The sequence below is a fragment of the Anticarsia gemmatalis genome, chromosome 1, assembly GCF_050436995.1.
Source record: "Anticarsia gemmatalis isolate Benzon Research Colony breed Stoneville strain chromosome 1, ilAntGemm2 primary, whole genome shotgun sequence".
NCBI classification, from domain to species: Eukaryota; Metazoa; Arthropoda; class Insecta; order Lepidoptera; family Erebidae; genus Anticarsia; species Anticarsia gemmatalis.
Window position 1 is genome coordinate 3,839,214 of NC_134745.1, and position 22,051 is coordinate 3,861,264.

At 36.7% G+C, this 22,051-nt stretch overlaps 3 protein-coding genes and 2 non-coding genes across 14 annotated transcripts in view; 1 reads left to right on the forward strand and 4 right to left on the reverse strand.

Annotated features, from left to right (window-relative positions):
* LOC142972232 (myocyte-specific enhancer factor 2-like) overlaps positions 1–10,627 on the forward strand; it is a 66,658-nt gene extending 56,031 nt beyond the window's left edge. The window contains exons 5-9 of one of the 5 annotated variants that reach the window (XM_076113135.1): positions 536–836; positions 1,004–1,242; positions 1,638–1,762; positions 5,255–5,421; positions 6,430–10,627. In XM_076113135.1, the coding sequence (XP_075969250.1) occupies positions 536–836; positions 1,004–1,242; positions 1,638–1,762; positions 5,255–5,421; positions 6,430–6,569 (972 nt within the window). In that variant the 3' untranslated portion in view covers positions 6,570–10,627. The remainder of the gene's footprint in view (positions 1–535; positions 837–1,003; positions 1,243–1,637; positions 1,763–5,254; positions 5,422–6,429) is intronic. The other 4 variants (XM_076113146.1, XM_076113156.1, XM_076113165.1 and 1 more) reach the window with 4 other exon arrangements.
* On the reverse strand, positions 2,643–2,714 carry TRNAH-GUG (transfer RNA histidin (anticodon GUG)). The gene has a single exon. It is a non-coding gene; the product is annotated as a tRNA-His (tRNA).
* Positions 3,977–4,048, reverse strand: TRNAH-GUG (transfer RNA histidin (anticodon GUG)). Its single transcript has one exon. It is a non-coding gene; the product is annotated as a tRNA-His (tRNA).
* On the reverse strand, positions 10,624–14,138 carry Ir21a (Ionotropic receptor 21a). The gene is made up of 9 exons (XM_076113121.1): positions 13,735–14,138; positions 13,447–13,643; positions 13,165–13,296; positions 12,932–13,093; positions 12,499–12,740; positions 12,290–12,430; positions 12,002–12,197; positions 11,600–11,798; positions 10,624–11,380 (listed from the first exon to the last, which is right to left on the reverse strand). Exons 1-9 carry the CDS (start codon positions 14,107–14,109, stop codon positions 10,823–10,825), a joined length of 2,202 nt encoding a protein of 733 aa, XP_075969236.1. The 5' UTR covers positions 14,110–14,138; the 3' UTR covers positions 10,624–10,822.
* A 663-nt stretch (positions 14,139–14,801) lies between these two features.
* Cda5 (Chitin deacetylase-like 5) overlaps positions 14,802–22,051 on the reverse strand; it is a 129,151-nt gene continuing 121,901 nt past the window's right edge. For 3 of the 6 annotated variants that reach the window (XM_076113085.1, XM_076113066.1, XM_076113094.1), the window contains 8 exons: positions 19,992–22,010; positions 19,179–19,277; positions 18,806–18,999; positions 17,894–18,119; positions 17,349–17,641; positions 17,084–17,228; positions 16,512–16,710; positions 14,802–16,287 (listed from right to left, as the gene is read on the reverse strand). In XM_076113085.1, coding sequence (XP_075969200.1) covers positions 16,129–16,287; positions 16,512–16,710; positions 17,084–17,228; positions 17,349–17,641; positions 17,894–18,119; positions 18,806–18,999; positions 19,179–19,277; positions 19,992–22,010 — 3,334 coding nt within the window. In that variant the 3' untranslated portion in view covers positions 14,802–16,128. Of the gene's footprint in view, positions 16,288–16,511; positions 16,711–17,083; positions 17,229–17,348; positions 17,642–17,893; positions 18,120–18,391; positions 18,618–18,805; positions 19,000–19,178; positions 19,278–19,991; positions 22,011–22,051 lie in introns of all 6 variants that reach the window. The other 3 variants (XM_076113110.1, XM_076113102.1, XM_076113075.1) reach the window with 2 other exon arrangements.

A 22,051-nucleotide genomic window follows, 5' to 3' on the forward strand; every position in this document is an offset into this window, starting at 1 on the left:
AAAGAAGCATGTTTATTTCCTGTTAGAAAAAAAGATGAAGTACAAAACACCAGACACCCCGTTTTATACTAACAGTTTATGACTAGACACCCCAAATATTTATGTTATTTTTTCCTGTACCAGCATGGGTTTTGTAAATATATTTGTGTTTATTTGAATTAACCGCGCCTACCTGACTCCGATGTTTTGATACAAGGGTAAAGTCAGTGTTGCATCATTGCGTTCGACACCACACAAATGTACGCTAAAAAGTTTTTCACGTACAATTACTTAGTAACACCGTAGTTTTATTGAAAGCACAGTTTTATTTTTGACCCTCCACTACATACTGACGTGATAAGATCTAAAAGATATAAACAGACGCCACACTCACTATGGAGTTTAACGCGATCGTCTTCGATAACGCTAATGGTGTGTACAGAGGGTGTAACCTAATAATTTAACTGGAGTTTTAATGCATGCAAGATTAATACAGTAGTATATTTATAATTTTGGCTCGTCAAGCCCCCTGAGCTGTTTTCGCTGACACTTACAGGCACTAACGAAGAAAGAGCATAAGAACGGAGTGATGTCGCCCGACAGCCCCGAAGCCGAGCCCGAATACAATCTGACCCCAAGGACCGAAGCCAAGTACTCCAAAATTGACGAAGAATTCCAAATGATGATGCAAAGGAACCAGTTGAACGGAAGCCGCGTGAGCGTGGGCGTGACGGGAAGCAACTACAACCTGCCCGTCAGCGTCCCGGTGGGGAACTACGATCAGACCCTGCTGCAAGCTAGTCCACAGATGCACACCTCTATCAGTCCACGGCCCTCTTCTTCGGAAACCGATTCAGGTATAACATCATAATCTACTTAACTTAATTCAATATGACCTCATATTTTACAACATATTTACCAAATACAAAAATAATTACTCTTCAAATAAATTTTCCTTTCATTTAAATATTTTCTGAAACACCTTCACTTACGACTTCTAATAACTACTTATATGATCTTGCAGTGTACCCAAGCGGTGGCATGCTTGAAATGTCGAATGGATACGGCGGCGCGGGCTCCCCGCTGGACGCGTGCACGCCGTCGCCGTCGCCGGGCGCCGCGCCGTCGCCGCACCGCGCGCACGCTCCGCACAAGCATGCACACGCTCCACCGCCGCATCACTCTCCGCGGCACAACAACCTGCGCGTCGTCATACCCAGCGCCATGCCGCCGCCGCAGGACGATATCTCTTACTCTTCGGAAGTGAGTATAGATACACTCAATATCTTCAAAGACGACAAATAGAGAATAAGTGTGATTTGAAATCATTGCTAACTTAAAGAAATCAGTGGTCTATTGCTATAGCAGTGCTGGTTGTTGTTTGTTTGTCGTATGGTTAGTGGTCAACCTAGTCCCAAAGTTGTTCAAGCCTCCCGAAAGGACTTTGACATGGCTTAGCGACTGCTATCTTAGAAGACAACAGCCGGGACCGACTTTTCACGCCCAGCTCAAATACCACTATGCGGTCACCCATCTTTGGAATGACCGCGCTAACGATTGCTTAACCCAAAGGTCGTTTACTGATCGGTGAGCGCAACGGGCTATGGGCGTCTCGTTTCCTTTACATTCATTCATTTCCTTACTATATCCAATTCCAGACACCGCTAAGCTACTCAGGACTAGGCAACTTCGGACCACAGGACTTCAGCATCAACTCGGACATGGGCATCGGACTGACGTGGGGCGCGCACCAGCTGCAGACGCTCCAACACAACAGGTACATGTCTGTGCCCAATTTTATATTACCTTTTTATATGTCGCTTAGTAAACAATCTGGTCAACCAAGTATTCGAAAATACAGTAAAATTAATAAATTCAATGGTTTTGTATAAAGGTAACACCAAAACCGGAATTAATATTTTGAATACTGATACTGCTTTTGAACAATTTTGTGGTAAACTTAAGTAAATAATATTAATAAATAAATAATTTTTTACGAACTTTTTTTGATAAGACTTTTTCGGTTAATTTTGCTTCTTCAGTACGATCTTTTTGCCATTACCAAAATGTTAGCCTCTGTCATTTTCCCTCAAAGTCATGTCAATACAAAATTTTACGATGGAAATAAACACATTAAAACTTCCGTCTTAATTGAAATATTTTATAGTTTCCTTAATTAGTATCCAAAAATATAAAATAGTGATCTGCTGAAACAGTGATTAAGCTATTTAAATAAAGAGCTAATACATAACTTGGTTGATCAGGTTCGCTAGAATTGTGTCTAACTGTTAACTTAGTATTAGATGTAGAATAACCGTGTTATTTGGTTTTTGGTGCTAACACTAACCAACTAATATTCAAATGAAATAAATTAGCTTTTATTTTTAAGAAGATTTTATTATTTTTTGCCTTATATAAATATATAAACTTTAACAGAATTTATAATGACATTTTAACTTTTTGTCATAAAATTTTAATGTACAGCCTGTGGAACTGAATTATGTGAAAAAAAGATAAATTATAATTAAATTTAAAGCTTAAAAACCAAAATATACATCATATTGAACTGTTTGGCTCATAAGTCCATGCAAAACAATCACGATTTCTATGAAACACTAAAACAAATGCCAAAAAGATATGTTCCGCCGCGACAGTGTAATCACTGCCGTGACCAGGATTCGAACCTGGGTTACTACGGCCACAACGTAGGGTCCTAACCACTAGACGATCACGGCTATCGGAACCGGTGACAAAGGCAGCGAAATTAACAATCTCTTTAAAAAATGTTACATCAGTCCACGGTTGCGTGCTCAAGAGTGTTACAAACGCGGAATGAAAAGTGAAGGCAATTAATTCTATTTTTAGACGATCTTCACTTAAAACTTGGCTATTTATAAATTTTTATGGTACGCTAGACGGTAGAGGTCGGGTGCCATTGGCCGAGTAAAATCAGATATTCTTATGAATCTGGTTAGAAGCGTGTCTAATGCGCTTGGGAATACTGGACATAACTACTTAAATATAATGTACAGACTTCTCTAATAACAATAGAATTAGTGTTGAAAATATACAACCCCGAGTAATTTAATTTAAAAATATTTATGGAAGAAAATGATATAATAAAACGAATTTCAAACTTGAAAATAAAACTAAAATTCAAGATCACGTTACTTTATGTTAATAAGACTCTTCAAGTAATTTAATAAAATTCTATTATCACTGGCTTGTTTAAAACTGTTTACAAAAGAAAAAGAAATACACACTCGAGTTCCGTTGCCAAGCAAAACAAAGAAAAAAAAATGTATTTGAGCTCCACGTGTAAGAAGCAAAAAATGCAAAAACACATGTTAAATAATTTGTACAAATTCAGTGCGTGTTGTATGAAAAAATATAATGACTTGACGCCCAATCATTGTAAATTGTTGCTAGTGTCTTTTGTTAGACTTCGTTTTGGTAGATAGTTTTTAGTAGGCAGTTACTTATAAACTCTGCTTAAATTAACATTATAATTTTGGTGTAGACTTTACTATCTTACATTAAACTTTAGTATTTTATATTAATATAACTAAAGTATTTTCTTTACGCTTATTGAATTCTTTTTAAAGTATAAATAGAGTCGGGTTTTTTAGTATTAGAATATTGTTTTGAAATATTAGCTGCGACAGTTTCATTTATTTCTTCTTTTCTAAATAGTGTGGTATAAAGTTCTTCCCGGAGGTAAAGCATATCGAATGAATTAACGTTCCGCATCATTTCAATCAGATTAGATTCGTATAAGTAAAAAAGTTCAATTTGCTTGTACCAGTTTTTGTTGCCACTAAGTGAATTGTTGAATTAGGAAATTCAGTTAGTAATAAAAAAGCAAGGATTCTGAATTAAACTAACTGGACACTGTATTTAATTTCAAATTGATTTTGAAGGAGATTTTTTTGGTTGGTTGCTATAAGAAAACGGAAAAAATATTAAAAAATCTGCTCCGCCGCGACAGTGTTAACACTGCCGTGACCAGGATTCGAACCTGGGTTACTACGGCCACAACGTAGGGTCCTAACCACTAGACGATCACGGCTGTCGGAGCTGGTGACTTTAGCAGTAAAACGAATGACCACCTTGCATTGATATTGTTATAAATGTTGCAATAATTTCCCTTTCACTTTGATCTTGTTCTCAAGCCTTAAAGAACTTTAAGTTGAATGCAAGGTAAAGTAATACAAGTACTGATTATAGCCGTAAGATGGCGCTAAATAAATAAATAATTTCGTTTCTAATTTTAGATGTGAAAAACAAGTTTTGAAATGGCAATGATAGTTAAGAAAATGCAGGTGTTTGATGTCAATCTTTATTTAAATCTAACCTGGAAATGTACTGTCATCTATTTATTACACTTTGTCTAGTCACTAACCCGTTCTTAGTTGAAATACGCAGTCCCGATCTGGAGGCTTATTTTTGATGAGTATAAAACTAGAACCTAGGGTTATAACGGTCATAACGTAGGGTCCTAACCACTACATGATCTGTGCTAACCACTGACGGCTTTTGGAACTTATTATTTACCATTCAAAAACCGCAATCACTTTCTGAAATGACCAACGTTGACGACATTCCTCGCCCCGCGAATTAGTACCAAAGTCAGACGCTAAAGGGGCTAGAGCCTGTAGTTACAGTACTTACTTTCACTTGTTAGTTACGCATAAGTAAACCGACCCGCGAATAATGCACCATAAATAAAAACTTATCGGTCGCCAACCGCTTAATTTCTGCATATTTATAATTGCCTCATGAATAAAACATAGTTAACGTTACTACAGTAGTTTATGTCGTTTCAAAGTAGGGTATCGATTTGGAATGCAATTTTTTTCTTCAAATGATTTGCAAACCATTTAAAAACTCATTTTGCTGACGTATTTTAAAACTAACTCGTATTTGAACCGAACAGTTCATTAAGGAATATTTGTGGAGTTAAACAGACAGTTCCGTGAACCACAGACTGCGCATACCGCTGCATTATTATTTCTACAAAGACTCTACATTGATTTTTTCTTAAAGAAACAAACAAAAGATTACAACTTCGATGGATACTATGAGAAAAATATTTTTTTCCCGCATTTTTTCATAATCAAAACTACTATTGAGAATTTTGTAAAAGAATTAAAACCTAAAGAGGCTCATTGAAAACTATTCCTGAGGATTATATTTACTCTCTCTAAAGATACTAAATTCTAGTTAATATTTGTGAAAAAAATCCTTATAACTAACGATTTATTTCCGTCTACAGTAGCAGCTTGCCAGTACTGGGCGGGGGCGGGACGCCTCCACCGGCGGCTTCACCCAGCAATGTGAAGATCAAAGCTGAGCCGGTGTCGCCGCCGCGTCCCGAGCACCTGCCGCACCGCGCGCCGCCACCACAGCCACAGCCTGCACATCTCTCTGGAGCTATAGATGGTGAGCATCAAACTATACTAACAGAATACTACAATGCAGAACAAAGAAATCTCTTACCACTATCGACTGTCACTAGCAAATTTTATAAGAAATTCTGAACAGCGCCTCTAGTACTTCGACGGAACGTTTTTTCAAGTAATTTTATATCTCAGACGTTTGTTGTAGATAGTTCTATGGGAATTCACTCTAAAGGGTTACATGCGATAAAAATTAAGTTGTTCCTTTACTAATTACCTAACGTTTTGGCTAAGCTACCTAATATATCGTGACAACCTAAATAAACGTTTTAATTTTCATCGCGTATACGAGTAAGTGCTGTTTTGCATTGTAGTATTATGTCTACTAACATACCTTTGTTTTCTGCTAATAATGCTTCGGCCGATTATAATATTATACTCATTCATACGTTTATTTGGATGGATATAAAAGATGTTACTTGTAACCAAACGATGTCATCTGAAAGTATAATATTGGATTTGGTCGAACTGCGTCACTATTGTTTGTCGAATTAATTATGTTGTGGTTGTTCTTTTGGAGTCCCGTATAATTTTATAGTTAGAAATTACTTAATTACACTGACAGATATTACGCGACCGATTTGCCGTTAGTTGATTGGGACTTTTTCATTAATATCCTTTTTAATAAAATTGATTAAAGAGCATTCATCTCAATTATTCGCTTATTTATTCGTTATACATACCTACTTTAAATGTTATCGTCATTTGCAATCATATTACCTTTGCCATTTATTGCACTTGTCAGTTCTTGCAATTTTATGTTAATTGACATCTGCAAATTATCATATAAATTACTGGTTAGTGTAACGGGCTTTAGAAATTAAGTCCAATAGAGAAATAGTTTATAAGCTAACATTAGTCATTTGAGTAACTTAACTGTATCTTTTACCAACATTTTGTTAAAGTTACTTAAATGAAACGTAACCTAGTTATAAGATTTACCAATTTAACCAATCCGTAACACAACAGTCCAATATAATTAAGAACACAGTGTACCCCAACTTTGCAGGTTCAGTGTCATCGAGTAACATGGGGTCGCCTGCGGGCCAGGACATGCGGCACTCCAACGTGCCGCTGGACTACGAGCAGCCGCACAGCAAGCGGCCGCGGATCGAGGGCTGGGCCACATAGCTGGGCCACGAGGCCTTCGGCTCCTACCCGAGGCCCCTGCACCCGCACTGCTAAGCGGCTCCCCCCCTCTATCGAGCTTCGTCACCGTCCTCCCGATGACTACTTCTACTCGATAGCGCCACAGTGCTAAACTTATCACGCGACCAAAAGTCTGATAAGAAAAAGGTGCATCTACAATATACGGTGCTTTTTTTCATGGCACGGTCGACTATCAACGTTCTCCAACTATGAGAATCCCCGCCCCCGGGCGTAGTACGTTACGATTTCGTAAACCTCCACCGAGGTCTATATAATGAATGTTCAACTTTACACTACCCTTCTATTAATACGTAATTAATTATTGTATGCACACGTGAGTACACTAAAGATTAAGATAAATGTTTAAATTAAGTACGATACGGAATAGCGGCAACCCTTCAGATCAATTTTGAACTTTAAGTACATATAGATAGATATCTAATTCCCCTGTAAATAGACGACATTATATGTGCAATCCGTGCCATTGTCTGTTTAGCTTAAAGTTAGTCAATTTAAAGATTAGTGAGTGTAAAATTGAATCTGCACTAAATATAGTGGAAGTTGAGTGCGTTGCTAAGAAGCGGCCGGACGGAGTTGGTGAAGTGCGAAGTGCGCAGTGCGCAGTGCGTGACGGACACTACACAATACTACATTGTGTGCGAGTGCGAGTAAGACTTATAAACAAAACGACTGTTGACTTTTTGTGTTAGTGTTTTAAAAAGTTTTTTGTGCCATTTTAAAAATTATTATAATAGTGTGACATCCGAACTTGAATCTGTAAAATAGTAGTCGTAGTGTCATCACAGAAGATAATAAATTATGTATTGTAAAATGTACTTTATCTATTGACATATTTATACATGAGAATCATAATGATATTTACATAATATGTATACACGTCCCGTTAGGAACGAATGTTATGTAAGTAAGTAGGTAATGTTAGCTAGAGATGAGTATATAATGGTACCACACGAAGCTTTAAAATTTCTTATGATAACACTTGCACTCTAAGCAGAACTGTAAGTAGACACCGTTTATATCGTACATATTAGAACTCTTGACAATTCGTCACATAGATTTTAATTTTAATTTGACAGCCATATAGAACCGAGGTCGGAACGTTTCGTCTTTTTCTGAATTTTGCTTTGTGCTATGATCATAGCATATCAATTGTTTCAATATTCGGAAAAAGGGATCTCTGATGATATTAGTTTGTTTGTAACTGTACGCTTCGATCATTATCTTTGTACTATTAACTCCATTTCATTGTATGTTCGTATGGTCGTATCTCGTTGCAGACCAAAATATTATCAAGTCAATTTTGAATATCATATGTAATTACTTGTTAAGTATGTGTAGGTTTATTTAGTGGCTATAATGGGTTACAAAAATGTATGGAACAACTTTGTTGATAGTACATTTACTTTTTATTTTGTTAATGTGATCTGAAGTATGTTTTAGTTTCTACTTAATTAAAGATAACTAGTAGATATTGTAACATTGAACAATATACCTACGAGTCAGCTTTAAGCGCACATACAAAAATATATTTTACACTAAAAATATTTACACTAAAATATGCACTATATCACAATCCGCCCTATTTTTAGATGATATTGTCTGAAACTGTACATTCGTGTCGTCCATAGTCATAATGTGTTAGTCATCATCCGCTTGGTCTAGACGTGGCTGTTCCTCCCCCTCCGGAGCACACCTCCTCCAAACTCCTCGAGTACCTCTAAATGTTTGTAGTTCAAGGTCCCTCTGTCCCTCCTATATCCTCATATCTTCTCACTGTAGATGCCTTACTCACAGTGCCTAAATGTACCATTTTGTACCAAAATTTGTATGTAATAGCATTTTGCTTTAATATTCACATCCTGGTAACTTTAAGTCACTTAAAGATGTTGAACTGTTGTGACCGTTGTTCTACAATCAGATATCAATCAAAAGAACGTGGGACCATACTTTGTAGTTGAATGTACATTCGATGTTATAATATTAATCCTTATCTGTTCCTGCGTTCTTTTGAACATTCTGAACGTTATGCTCGGTGTATTTCATTGTTTAGCCGAGGGCTCGCACTGAACATTGATACTGAGTGTCTACCACGTGTGTGCTATGTCGGGTATACGACCCAACATTTTGTTAATAATTATACTTTGATCTATGTTCTCTCCGAGCCCTCGCACACAATGGTCGCAACGATATTTATCTCTGTACACATTTGCCAGTCAAACTGTATGAATGTGTGTTAACTATATTAATATAATAATAAGTGTAACGAACAACTTTGCAACATAGAATATCATTAGAATAAACCTTCAAATCACAATAACAAAATGTTAAATGTACATTTGTTAAATTTGTACAGGGAATTAACCAGTTTTGGAGTTCAAAAGTCTGAACGCATAAGAATTAAAAAAAAAATGTATTTTCGCATTGTAAAATAAGTACACGGTTAGTTTTTAACGAATTAATATTTTATTACCGGAGCATAATGAATGTTAACCCGTTTTTAGGGAACTATTATAAAGATCATGTAAGTACACCTTGAATGTTAGACATAAATTGTTAATGTGATATAATTACCTACACTGTTACAACCCTGGGCCCGCCTCCATTGTTAATACTTTAGGCCGGCCGCGCACACTAGTATTGGACGTTTCCACATCATCGCGATGCTTTTATTGTTTGTGAGTGCGCGCGCCTCGTTTGCAAACTTCTCGCGGGCCCTTAGTTTGATATTCTACATTGCGTTATCTGCTGTTCTCGGTCGTTCGTTCCTAATAGTTCCTTTCTCTGAAAGCGTCGATGTGTTTTGTATTAAAATTTGCTCAATATGTTCGGCGATGATGCGTAATCCTTGTTTCTTGTTAGAGGTTCATTTCTACTTGTCCGTTGTAGTTAATGATGGTATGATATAGTTAAGTGTTGCATTGTACAGTATCGAACACATTCGCTGTTACCTATATACCTATCACGGAGGCGCACTGGTCAGAAGCCATAGCCAAATAATGAACGCAATTTTGCACAAACACATTGTTATCGGATGAAAACGTTTGCATTATGTGAAGTTTCCTTTGTATTCGCGTGTAGTGATAAAATATCAGACGTTATGTTTATCGCTTGCACATATGTATCGACTATATTGTATAAATATTACGACAGTTAAGCTGGTATTGGGAGCATAATTTCCGAGGTTGTGAGCTTTGCTATCGGGAATGAGTTCAAGTTTAATTAATTAATAAATATATAAATATAATTATTCATTTGGACGCACAACCGTGTTGTGTGTTGTTGTAAAAAGAAGTTTGTTTGTTCTTTATATGTACTTTGGTAATATATGTGTTTACCTGTATTTTATCTCGCTGTGTGACAATAGCAAAGGGCTTGTTCAGTTAATTTATAATCTAGTTCATTGCATTTAAAGAGATACGTAGTGATAAGTATGATAACAGAAATTCTCTCGGGATTTCTTCACAGTAGATGTCGATGTGTTTTGTTTCCCCCCTCTTCGTCTTTTTTGCTATTGCACCACAGTTTTATCGTGAACAATCCAAATAGAATATAGGAATATAAATACATATCCTTATTGAATACTCAAATCGATTTCACATTAATTTCTCTCGTAACAACAGTTGTGCAATACATATATAACAAAATGCTTAGGTAGGTATTAGGTATATTTTCGTTTGAATTTTACAAAGAATGCAAAATCTGTTGTATTTTATCGATATTTTTACTGATAACGTGAGAGGACGCCGACGGTATTCCGGAGGTCAGTCTCGGGAATATTAAGTCATAATTGTATAATTATTTTTTAAGATAAGGCCGGGCCAAATATTGCATTAATCTAGGTCTTGCGGCGCTGTATCTCTGTGTTGAGGCAGCCATTTCTGCCCCTGTGTATTATATTGTATGATGAATGAAAACATCTCAGTGGCTGAATGAAATATTAATGTTTATCGACAGTGTTAGAAAATTGTTATAAATTATTTTGATGACTGTTCGAAGGATAATAAAGAGTTGGATGTCAATTTTGTTTTTTATTTAAACGTCTTACGCACACTACCCACCACACTTTATACGACTTATGATCTCTCATCACAAATTTTGTTCTACATATGGACAGCTGAAAAGCAAAAACTATCTCAACTAGAAAAAAGAAAAAGAAAACTTGGTTAGGCATAACAATAAACTCAATACGTCAAAGCAGATGGTAAACATATTTCTTATTTATCATGAACCGGATCACCAAAAGCACCATGAGATGCAGTTCCTCTATTACAATCGATATCTGACATCTCCACATTAAGTATAGGAATCCTTCGTCTGTTCTGATCTCTCTCAAATATCTCCTGCACTTCCCTATCTACATCTATAGAGCTCGATCTTCTAGAATCAAACCGATTGATATCAAAATCATTATGTACTACAATACTTTCTTCAGTGACATTAATAACTTGGCCTTCCAAAGTATCCCTGGAAGCTGCAGTAGACGGTCTAGAATCAAAATGTATTCTACTTTCAGAATCATCTATAATTTTAATATCAGTATCGCTATCAGTTTTTGGAGTCGATATTAATTGTTCTCTAGAATTGGCACTGCTTGGTGTATCAACTTTTCTTCGGAAGCGGCATTTTCTGGAGAAACCTCCCATCCATTCGGAGAGTAAAGCTGTAGCTGCTATGAGGAAACCAGCGGCTAGGAGTAGAAACATGCCTTGAGTGTCTTCAAGAGTAAGGCCCTTTTCTTCAGCTGACGGAATTTTTAGATTACCTCCTCCTGCCTGTAGAAGTTCAAGAACATAACTAAGAGACCTAAACATAACTTTAGAGACGTTGGTACTTGCTTGAGTTACCCCCGGTTTCTGAGGTACATTAAGCAGCAGTTTATCTATTCAATAGCGTTAGAACTCATACAAAAAAACGCAATTGAATAGATAAACTACCGCTAAATGTATTTACGAATAAATTTATTATTAGATGAATAAATGCTTGGTACTAACTGCAAGCAACTTTCCACTCGCGCTTCGTTGAATTTCAAATCGTACTTCATCGAAAATCTTATCTATGATCCCACCCTGGAAGAATCTTCTGATATCCTGGCTCATCTTCGCAGAATAGAGTGAGTTGTTGGGAAACCCTATCGTTACTCCAAATGGTACGAAACATTCATTTGAAATATGCAGAGCAGCTCGCTTGGATCTGAAACCGATCGTAGTTTTAACATTTAAAAAAATTATAGTCATAACTGTCACAAAAAGTGCATTTCTATCATATTTATAGAAAAGTGCTTTATGAATAAGTTGTCTAAAAATAAGGTACTGGAAAAGCTAGGAAACAAAACAAAGCATCCCTCCTTATTCTGACTCTAGAAATGTGATCTTTATTATATTACAAGCACTTACTTTGTTTCTGAAAAGTTAGCTTGAACGATATATTCGAGTTCTGCCTGAGACCCCAGAAAAGCATGAGGCCAGAAGAACGCTTTAGTCGTATTTCTAATACCGGCTTCAACTGAAGGCACCAACTCTACTTTTTTAAACAATTTGTTGGTTTGAGGGTCCGATGAATTGAAGAACCATCTTTCCCAACCACCACGATCTATTTAGAATAATAATTTATTTAATTATAATCAATAAGAACAATGTTTAGGTATACTACGAGATCTTCATCAATAGATACTAGAACCTTACCTAAAGTGCCGACCCTATAAAATCCCGCCAACAACTGCTGAATAGAATCCACTGTTTCAGGAAACACTGGTAATGTTACAAACGCTATAATAGAACCAGTGTAACAACTCGTAATGATTATTGTGAAAATCCAATACCAACCTGAAGGACAAACAATAATAAAAATACCATAATCGACTAAAATATTGTCAAAAAATCATATCTCTTACCAATTAGCAATCGAGTTGTAATTTTTGTAGTTTTACTCCATGAATTTTTCCCAAGAAACGTGAAGCAATTCGTAAATGTACCAAACACGTACCAAAACATGTTCTCTATCTCACCACTGTTATGAAGAAGATGTCTCAGAGTATGTTTGTCAGAAAACGCTAGGGGAAACATTCCGAACAGATACGTGAACGTCAAGGCAACCCATACATGCCAGTGGAAAGGACCTAGAATTGCTCGGTACCTGAGAAATTAGGATAATTTTATAAATTAATTTACTAACCACCGGTTTCTGAGATACATTTAGCGGTAGTTTAGCTATTCAATAGCGTTAAGTCTTATATAAAAAAACGCTATTGAATAGATAAACTACCGCAAAACGTGCTCAGAAACCGGGTAAGGGCACTAACATATTCTATATATTTTTTCATTTACCGAGGTAAAGCTGTAGACATCAAAGTTATGAAAACTGCGCAGTCTTGAGAATGTGAAAACGACATATCCATTTCTCTAATCCTATCACTCGTCATGTACATTCCAGCTATTCCGATATCAGCTCGACCCATGGCTATTTCTTTACTTACAGCATCGCCAGGCCTGGTAAAGTAAATTTATATATAGATACAACTCGAATTAGTTCCAACTAAATGTATGGATTGTATTGTTACCCAAGATTTGGTTCCTGAGGTTCTATAATTTCTATAGAGAAGTTGTTTCTTTCTGCTAACAGTTGTATTAAACGAATTTCTACACCGTCCCATACAACTCGCGGATTACCACCATCTAGATCCGCTTTAACTCTATAAAAAAGTGATTGTTTTGTTATTAACCAGGTGTTTGAAACCCCTATAGCCTCATAACCCCTAATATGTTGTAAGGGTTTTAAACATCTTCAGGTTTCTAAACAGCAATAGGAGATTCTAAATAATACATAATTATCTAAAGTGTACCTTCTGAATACAAATGGTGGTTGATTAGCAGCGGCTACAACAAATCTATGTCCTGCATAGCCTTCTGTCATTTTCGGAGGAAATAGATTAATATTTCTTGAAAACTTTCCATGAGTCCAAGAATTGAGTACCACAGGCTTACTTGCTCCAAGACCATCAGTATACAGTTTGTGAGTATACAAAATGTATGGAGATTCCTAGACAAACCACAACATATGAGATAAATTATATTATTTGATAATATTTATTTAACCAGCTTTTTTTAAATACCTTTTTTTGTATACTTACAAGCGTGTCGTCGTCTCCTTCTTTAAAACTCTGGCCAACAACAAGAAGATTTACAAACATTCTTGATAAAGGGCTCGCCAGAAATTCTTGCACTGCCCATTGTGAAGATCTTGCTACCACAATAACTTTGCTTTCAGATTGCTTCCCCAAAACTTTCGCACTTTTTGTAACATCAGTCAAAAATATGATATAATGTAGACATTCGGAAGCAGCATGCAAGAGTCTGGGTTCCACGAGATCACCATCATCAGTAACATACCCATGAACGAAGGACATCGGAAAGCCTTTTAGTAAATTTTGAAGCAAATAACTTTCTTTAGACTTCACCAGATTGTCGTACAGGATAACCGGAGTACAGTCTTTTAAATATGTCATCGTGATATTATGCAACAATTTTATGAGAGATGGTGTCTGATCAAAGGCTGAAGTTTCATTAAGAAATCTTTCGTTCCAAAGTTCTTCTCTTGTTTTTGGGTATCCATGGAATACGGGATCTATGGCTCGTTTTTCTACATTTACTATTATATCGTCTTCATTATTCTCTTTATTAAAGTGCCTCCAAACAATGTCAAGGTTACTTCCATTATTTGGTACTTCTGTAGAATCATTTCTCTTTACTTCTCGTTTAGTTTCCACTTTATAATACGTATCTAGTATAGCTTGAGATGGGTAGTACTCTACCTCTTGGGCAAAACTGACATGACGACCAAGTAAAGAGATGAGAAAAACCCAACAACTAATGCCTTGCATGTTACCTGAACCACTATTGGCACGATCCGCAACGAGTACGGTTTTTTATAGCTTTTGTTTAACCTTGGGCAGAAAGAAAATATCACCGCACAGGTGTTATGATTGGAATTTAATTTTTGATGTTACTGCGGATTACTCGTGGTCACGGTCATAGCCCTGACTTTTCGTTATTTTCTGTCTACCCTTTTTACCAAATCAATTTTTATTTTATACCGTCTAGTCATTTGTTTTGTTACTCAGTAGTAGATTATATTTTATCTAAAGGATTTTTAATTAATTTAATAAAGATAGGAGGGGAGAAAAAATTAAACAATAGATATTTATTTATAGCATTTTATTAATCAGCACTGGTCACAAAATTGTTACAGTTCTTTTTCAATATAAATAATGATGCCGATACACAATATGAAACTTTCTAGTCATAAACATTTGCACTTGCGGATCTCAGTGCTAAATCACGTCCGAGATATTCGCCCTAGCCGGAAGTAATAAAAAAGTGAAACTACCAATTTTAAATACTACACCTATATTTACAGTAGGACCTATTAAATAGTGAATAACTTTTAAATAAGATTCGTAGCAAGCGCTTCCAATCACTTTAGTTGCAATAGCAGACCAAAGCTTTTACACTAATAGAGTAGAGAGAGAGAATTTACCGTAAGAGTCATAGTTACGATAGATTTGATAGGTTAGCAATTGAAGAGAATTCAAGCATGGAGTAATATGAAGTGAACAGATTCTATGACTCAAACGGGAATTCGCCTATTAAAAAATATAAAGTATTTGCATACGTTCTCAATAGAATGAACAGTTGTATAGACATGTGCGACATCACAGATAGACAAATGCGATGTGGTAGACGTCTACACAATGTTATTATAACAGATACAATTTTATTTAAAAAGCATTAAAAAACTGATTCTCACATTAGTAGAAACATTAATATTCGAAAGAATTATTTGTCAAAGAACGTACATAATACTAAACTTATACTAATAAATTATTGACTAATACTAATCCTATATTTACAAATTATAAAAAAGGCAGTGTCAACCACGAAGCTGGCAAGATTAGAAAAATATTTTTTCTAAATTTTAATATGGCTTTCGTTTAAAATTATACGGAAAATGGTAATCATTTCAAGATGTGTGACCATAATGACATAAATACTGAAGAATGTAACTTGAATATCACTTTATGAGATATTTAAAATGTCTAACTACATCTCAGATAATGTAAAAGAGTATTATATACTAAATCGAACACAAAATAGGAAATCTTAATATTGCAAAAACATTGCACGAGTATTGTTACAATTAGACCATGCAATTATAACTAATGGAGTCGGCGCAATCTTCACACTAGACGATTGAAAACACTTAATATCACAGTTTCCAATACATTTAGGACGTATAAGAGAATCATAAATTCGTCTCTGAGTTACTATACATTACTTGTATATGAAATTGTCAAAGTTTGCTTTGTGACCATCGAAAACTAAATGGCACTCTTCAGTTGGTGACAAAACAATTTCTACTGTGAGTTATACAAACGAAACTTTGCCTCGTTGGCGACCGATACATTAAATGTATCAGTTTCTATTGTAACATCGATGTTGGTATTATTATACTATAGTAACTGTTTTTATTCTCCGATATCGTTGTCTATGCGTGAAGATCTGATGCCAGACTTGCCGGTCCATGGGTAGACTTCGGGACAAGGTTGACACGTCCTCATGTATCTGACGCCTGATTTGTGCCATAGGTTGCACACTTTAGGATTGTTGCATTTCTTCGGCCGGTCCTAGAAAAAAGATATAAATTTAGAAAAAAATAATAGTATTAGTTAAGAATTAGTTATTTAGTTTTTTCTTCATTTCGTTATTTTTTTCTATTAGAATCACATTCACATCTCAATTAAAAAAGTCTTGAGGTTATTTTGTACTAGTGTACTTTTGTTTTCGTATTCTTCTTTATCAGCTGTTTTCGAAATAAATCATGTTCTTAGAAAAGTGGTGGCTATCGTACCTGGTAGTTGCACTGGAACGGCTGGAAGTTATTGAGTCTGTTGACGGGCGTGGGGTCCCTGACCCACTGCAGCGCCTGCCAGTTGGTGACGATCCATACATCCGGCATCTGGTTGATGAAGTCCAGGAACATGATGAAACCTTCCTTGTGGTGCGGCTGTGTGAACCACGCGGCGTGGTAGAACAGACCAAATGGTGCCCTGGAAAGAAAAAGAGAGAATTATAGCATCTATTAAATATGTATAATATGTTGTGGTCGTTACTTGATCGAGGGGGTGGCTTTGTGTTATTGTCGTTTGTCTTTAAATTTGGCATGAAAATCTGATCAGCGCCCCCAGCAGGTGTGCCGTACGAGTGAATTTTAAGTCAAACTCTTGTTACTTGATAGCACCGACTGCAGAAAATTGTGCTTTTAAATATTATTCCTAATAATAATATGATGATGCTAAGAAATGCAAAAAACAGCAGCTGAATAAGGACAATAAAGAGTAAAATAAATGAAAGCGAAGATGCTTCGATATAAAAGCAATGTTTGTTATTTGTTTATTTAATTTTGCGTTAATATTATTTTACCTGTTTGTCGTGTAATGTCTGTCAAAGTTCTTCAATATCATTTTGTAAACGTTCTCGGCTTCAGGCGGGTTGGCGCACGCGTCACCCATGGAACAACGGCCTCCGTTCAGGTCTTGCCACATCACCATAGGAACTTCCCATACACCTAAAACGACAGAATTATCAAAATGAATAACAACTCCTGGTAGAATTGCTGAATTTGCCATAATATTGATGTGAAACCAAACTTACACAAGGAACTAGTAAGAAAGTTGAAAATAATTACCTGGGTAAGATTTAGTCGGGCAAGGCGGGATCATACAATCGTGGAAAAGTTTGTAGTCCAATGTGTACGGCCAGCTCGGTGGTCTGTTCTCATATACTGGTAGTGACGAGTCGTAAGTGAAGTTGGCATCGTACAACATCTTGAACATCTTGTTGCCACCGACAGAAAGGAAAGGTGCTCTCATGCCTCTAACATCCTCAAGCTTAACTCCACCGTAAGCTGCCAGGATTTCTCTTTGACCTCCCACTTCTCTGTACCATTTCTTTTGGGAGAACTGTTCTCCAAAACTATGGCTGAAATTGGTTTTAGTACATGTAAGTTCAAAGTTACATTAAGACGGATATAACATATTGAAAAAAGAAAATATTATCGTTGAAATGAAGTGGAAAAAAGAACAAAATACTTATAATACTTATATTCCAAAAATAAATAAATATACTATAATAATAATAAATTTTGACACAGACAAGTTTGAAAGTAAATGACAAAATTGTATTTGGTGCTGATATAGTTTAAGGTGCTGTATTACTTCTCCATAAACTTACGAAATCGTGTGTGAAGCCATCTCGTGTCCAGCGGCGTATAAATTCTGTACTTGACTGTAATCAGTCCATTCGTGGGACACGTAAAACGTTGCACTGATAGGGCAACCGTTGGGGTTGACGCGGCCTTTCTCAAACAGGTCCGCGTACAGACCCTTGTTCAAGTCGTTTACGGAGTCGTCGAATGTCAGTAGAACGATCTGTGGTACCTGATCCACCGGCAAGTCGCCTGTAGTGGTTGGATGGTGTATGTGCGTGTGGGTGTGTAAGTAGTGCCAGGATAGAGGAAGAAAAGAACAAGGTTTCAAGAAGGACGGAAGATTTGAGGAAGAGAGAAAAAATAAAATCATTAGTGTTAATCATAATATACGATACATAATACATAACCGTCTAAACTATAAATATATAGATGGCCATGAATACCATGTTAGCGGCGAACCATAGTGTCTGTCGAAAGATGAAGATAGTTCCAGAGAGTGAATCTGATGCTCATTAACTTACGATACTGTATGGGAGCCAAATTCGTGGCCATCTGCATATAGATTTTGAACTTGACTATAGTCCGTCCACTCGTGAGAGACGTAAAAAGTGCCAGTAATAGGACACCCGTTGGGGTTCTTTCGGCCTCTTTCGAAAATCTCTTCGTAGTACATTTTATTCAAATCATTTACAGCGTCGTCGAACGTTATCAATACCATTTGCGGTACTTCGCGGACGGGTAAATTTCCTAAGTCACAATAATAATTTGAATAACAGTTGAATATAAAAATTGATTAGCTTATTACTCCAGGAAGCATAATTTTTAGACTATGCTCTTCGATCAATGTCAAGAATTAATTAACCAACTAACAAATACTTCATCATTTTAAATAATAATAGATAAAAATGAATCTTCAAAACTATTTTATCACGTACCAGGAATATCCTTTCCACCACAATAACAATCAGGCAGTAGACAGACATCCTTCCTGCACTTGGCTGCTGTTTTGTCCGGAGTAGGTTGAGGGTACACTGGTGCAGGTCTGCTCGCAGGATGCGTGTAGATGTCCGAGAACTTTACATTTTCGGAGACGATGGCAGTAGACGGCTTCAGAGTAGGACGGTTGCGACTGCTCGACAATAAAACCATGTTAAAAGCATATCATTATTAGGTGTATGAATGTGTGAAGTAATGAGATGACATGAAACGCGTGTGTAACAAAGTGAAAAACAAAAATATTTGATGTGAATAAAATGTATAAGCGGAAATAAATGAAATGAAATGATTGAGTTTGTATATGATTCTAACGTTGGTGGTGTTCCTCTGTTCGGGGCTGGTTGTGACTGGGAATCGGAACCGCTGGCGGTGGAGTAGTGTGCAGAGCCACGGCCTCTCGTACTTGTGGGCCTGAAAAGTGTATAATATACAGTAAATAAATTGTCACTTCACATGAAGCTCAGTTAGTATGCGTGATTTTATAGACGAAGCAATTTCAGTAATATTTTAAAAATGATACAATTTTTATTGTTTTTATGAAGTACGAGTAGTTATGTGTTTTATATTCATAAATTTTTAACATCACTCAAACACAAGTGTACAACCAGACGTTGCCGTCTGATTGTCTGTATAATGATACCACAAATATGTTAATAACGGTGTTACACAACATGCAGTAGCGTACCAAACACGAACACATTTCGATACACTAATGATTCTGGTGCACTTAAGAACTAATGATGAGTTGCAATGTGGTGCAATACGATTACGTGAAGCTTCATACATTGAGGAACTTGCTACCCATAAACATTTTATCAACTACGAATATTCCACAAACTACACAAAAATCTCCAATAGTGTGCAGGAAATGGAAAGGTCGCGTCAGGAGTTAACAATTCAGAAATTCAACTCAACCGACATGAAGTCCCCCAATGAAAACAGTATGTTAAGCGAAAGAGTTTAGATGTAGGTGCTATTAAACGATTGTCGGATAAGATGTTTGTCTCCATGCTAGTTACTCGCGAGGCAGAAAAGGGATATTTTAATAACGAAGCCTCCACCCTCAATAAGTAAATGTGAGATAACTTCAGGCTGCTTAGACTACTGGCCGGCGAGTATTTGTACCTCTGGTATTTGATTTCGTTGCATTTTGGATTCGCTTGCAGACTGTTGTCTGATGAGCATTTGGACGACGATTGGTAACTCCTGCGCCCACCTCCAGGGTTTGTCGCGGCTAACTTAATGGCGGGATTGACTCGTGAGGCTCGCGTCGGGAAGGATATACTTTTAGTAGTCGATGTCGTCGGTTCGATTCTCACAGTCGTCGTAGCTTTCGTAGTACTAGTCGTAGAAGCAATATCACTTTCAACGTCGCTAGGTCTGAACTTTTCGGCCTCCGTGGTTATTTGAATATCCTCCGCGATAGATTGAGTTGGATTTATCTGCTCGTCATCATAACTACTAACCCGATTATTATTACTTTCGGTAGACGGCCTGTCAGTAAATATTCTTTGAAATTTACGCGAGCCTTCAGTTTCTGGCTTACTTGCAATAAAACTAGAGAATTTAGATTGATATGAATCCCTACTTGGAGCACTTCTATAATCATTTGTGGAACTTTGTACTGACATTGGGGTTGTTGGCATGTTTGTGTACGTGAATGGACTACTACTCATGCTAGCCATTGTGGTAGTAGTTGATGAAAAATCTTTTGATTCTCTATCATCTTCAGTAAAGCTAATAGATTCTGCAGTTGGAGGGATAAATCTACTTTCAGCAGGTTCTGTTATAATTTGTAACCGTTTCACATTAGAGCGCAAAGGTTTTTCATCAACATACTGTACAGGTTTCTTCTGGTATCCTATATTAACTACTTCTTCTTCGTCTCTTTGTATTGGAGTTGTAGACTTAGGAGTTGTAGTGGTAGTGACAAATTCTTCAACAAGTTGGGGTTCAGGAGAACTTACAAAGTTATTCAAAAATGCCTTGATAACGTTTTTGACTTTACCGTTAAATATTTCTGTGGTTTGATCAGGAATGACCTCGTCTTCTAAACGGTAGCTGTAGTAAGAAGGTTTGGTGCGTTGTTTTTGTTTAATTGTATTACGTTGTCTAGATCGTTTCCTTGTTGTGGGTGTGTACTGAGTGGTGGATGTAGTTGTTGAGGTTGTCGTAGTTGTAGTAGTCGTATAGTCCCGAATGTTTTCTTTTTGATATGCATTTCGCAAATTGTCTAACGTTTTAAACGGTGAAACAGCGGGTTCATTCCATTCGTATCTAGATCTATCATATCCTCTTGTAGGCGATGATTTGCTTAAATTATCATTTGGAGACAAACTTGATAATTCATTATTATACGCGTTTTGCAAGCCAGTTTCTATTAAAGCCTCAGTGTTAATAGCATTTTCTGTTGAGTCTCCAAATTCTTGGTTGTTCACAGAAAATGGTGCGGGTCGCTTAGTGACAGTGCGATCGCTGTTTATGTAATACTTTGTTGATGTTGTAGAAGGTAGCGTGGTACTCCTAACTCTAGATTTTACAGGCCTCGATCTACTTGTGGGTCTCACGTAAACAGGGATATCATCATCATCTTGGCTATTATCAGGACCATAATCTTTTCTGCGCGAGCTTTCGGAGGATTTTTCATATCTACTATCTGATTCACTTGTCGGTTCTACAGAAGCTTCTTTACTATCGCTACTACTATCGTAATAATACCTATCAGATTGCACCTGCCTGCTACTATTCTCTTGGTTACCTTGTCTACGTGCCTTATCAAAATCATCAAATGGTCGCGTTAAAACAGTCAACGTATAAGGATTATTGGTATTATTCGGATTACGTCGGATTGAAAAACCGGATGTTAGTGACACAACTTTTTTATTATTCCTGTTTGACTTGGATCTTACCACTTCCACATTATTATTTTGGTTAGTCACTTCAGAAGATCGTCTAGGGGCAGTCGGAAGCTTTTCAGTCGTAAGTACAATCGGTCTTAATCTATGTGAATTGTCAGTCTTTTCAAAGGGTTTAGCGAGGGAAGAAACATTTATGATAGAATTTGGTGTGGTAGGGACTGACGAAGTAGTCTCGTCAGAAGGCTTTGAAGAGGACTCGGGAATTGGACTTTCATCTGTGGATGATCTGTTGAATACAAAGCAAAAAAAACTTTCTAATTGAAGCTC

What these genes read in the sequence shown, in the direction of transcription:
- Ir21a (XM_076113121.1), bottom strand. Translation starts at nt 14,109, where the DNA reads ATGACATATTTAAAAGACTGTACTCCGGTTATCCTGTACGACAATCTG. An exon ending in AAGGAGACGACGACACGCTT is followed by an intron (nt 13,644 to 13,734) that starts GTAAGTATACAA and finishes TGGTTTGTCTAG; the next exon opens with GAATCTCCATACATTTTGTA. An exon ending in TACAACTCGATTGCTAATTG is followed by an intron (nt 12,431 to 12,498) that starts GTAAGAGATATG and finishes TTTGTCCTTCAG; the next exon opens with GTTGGTATTGGATTTTCACA.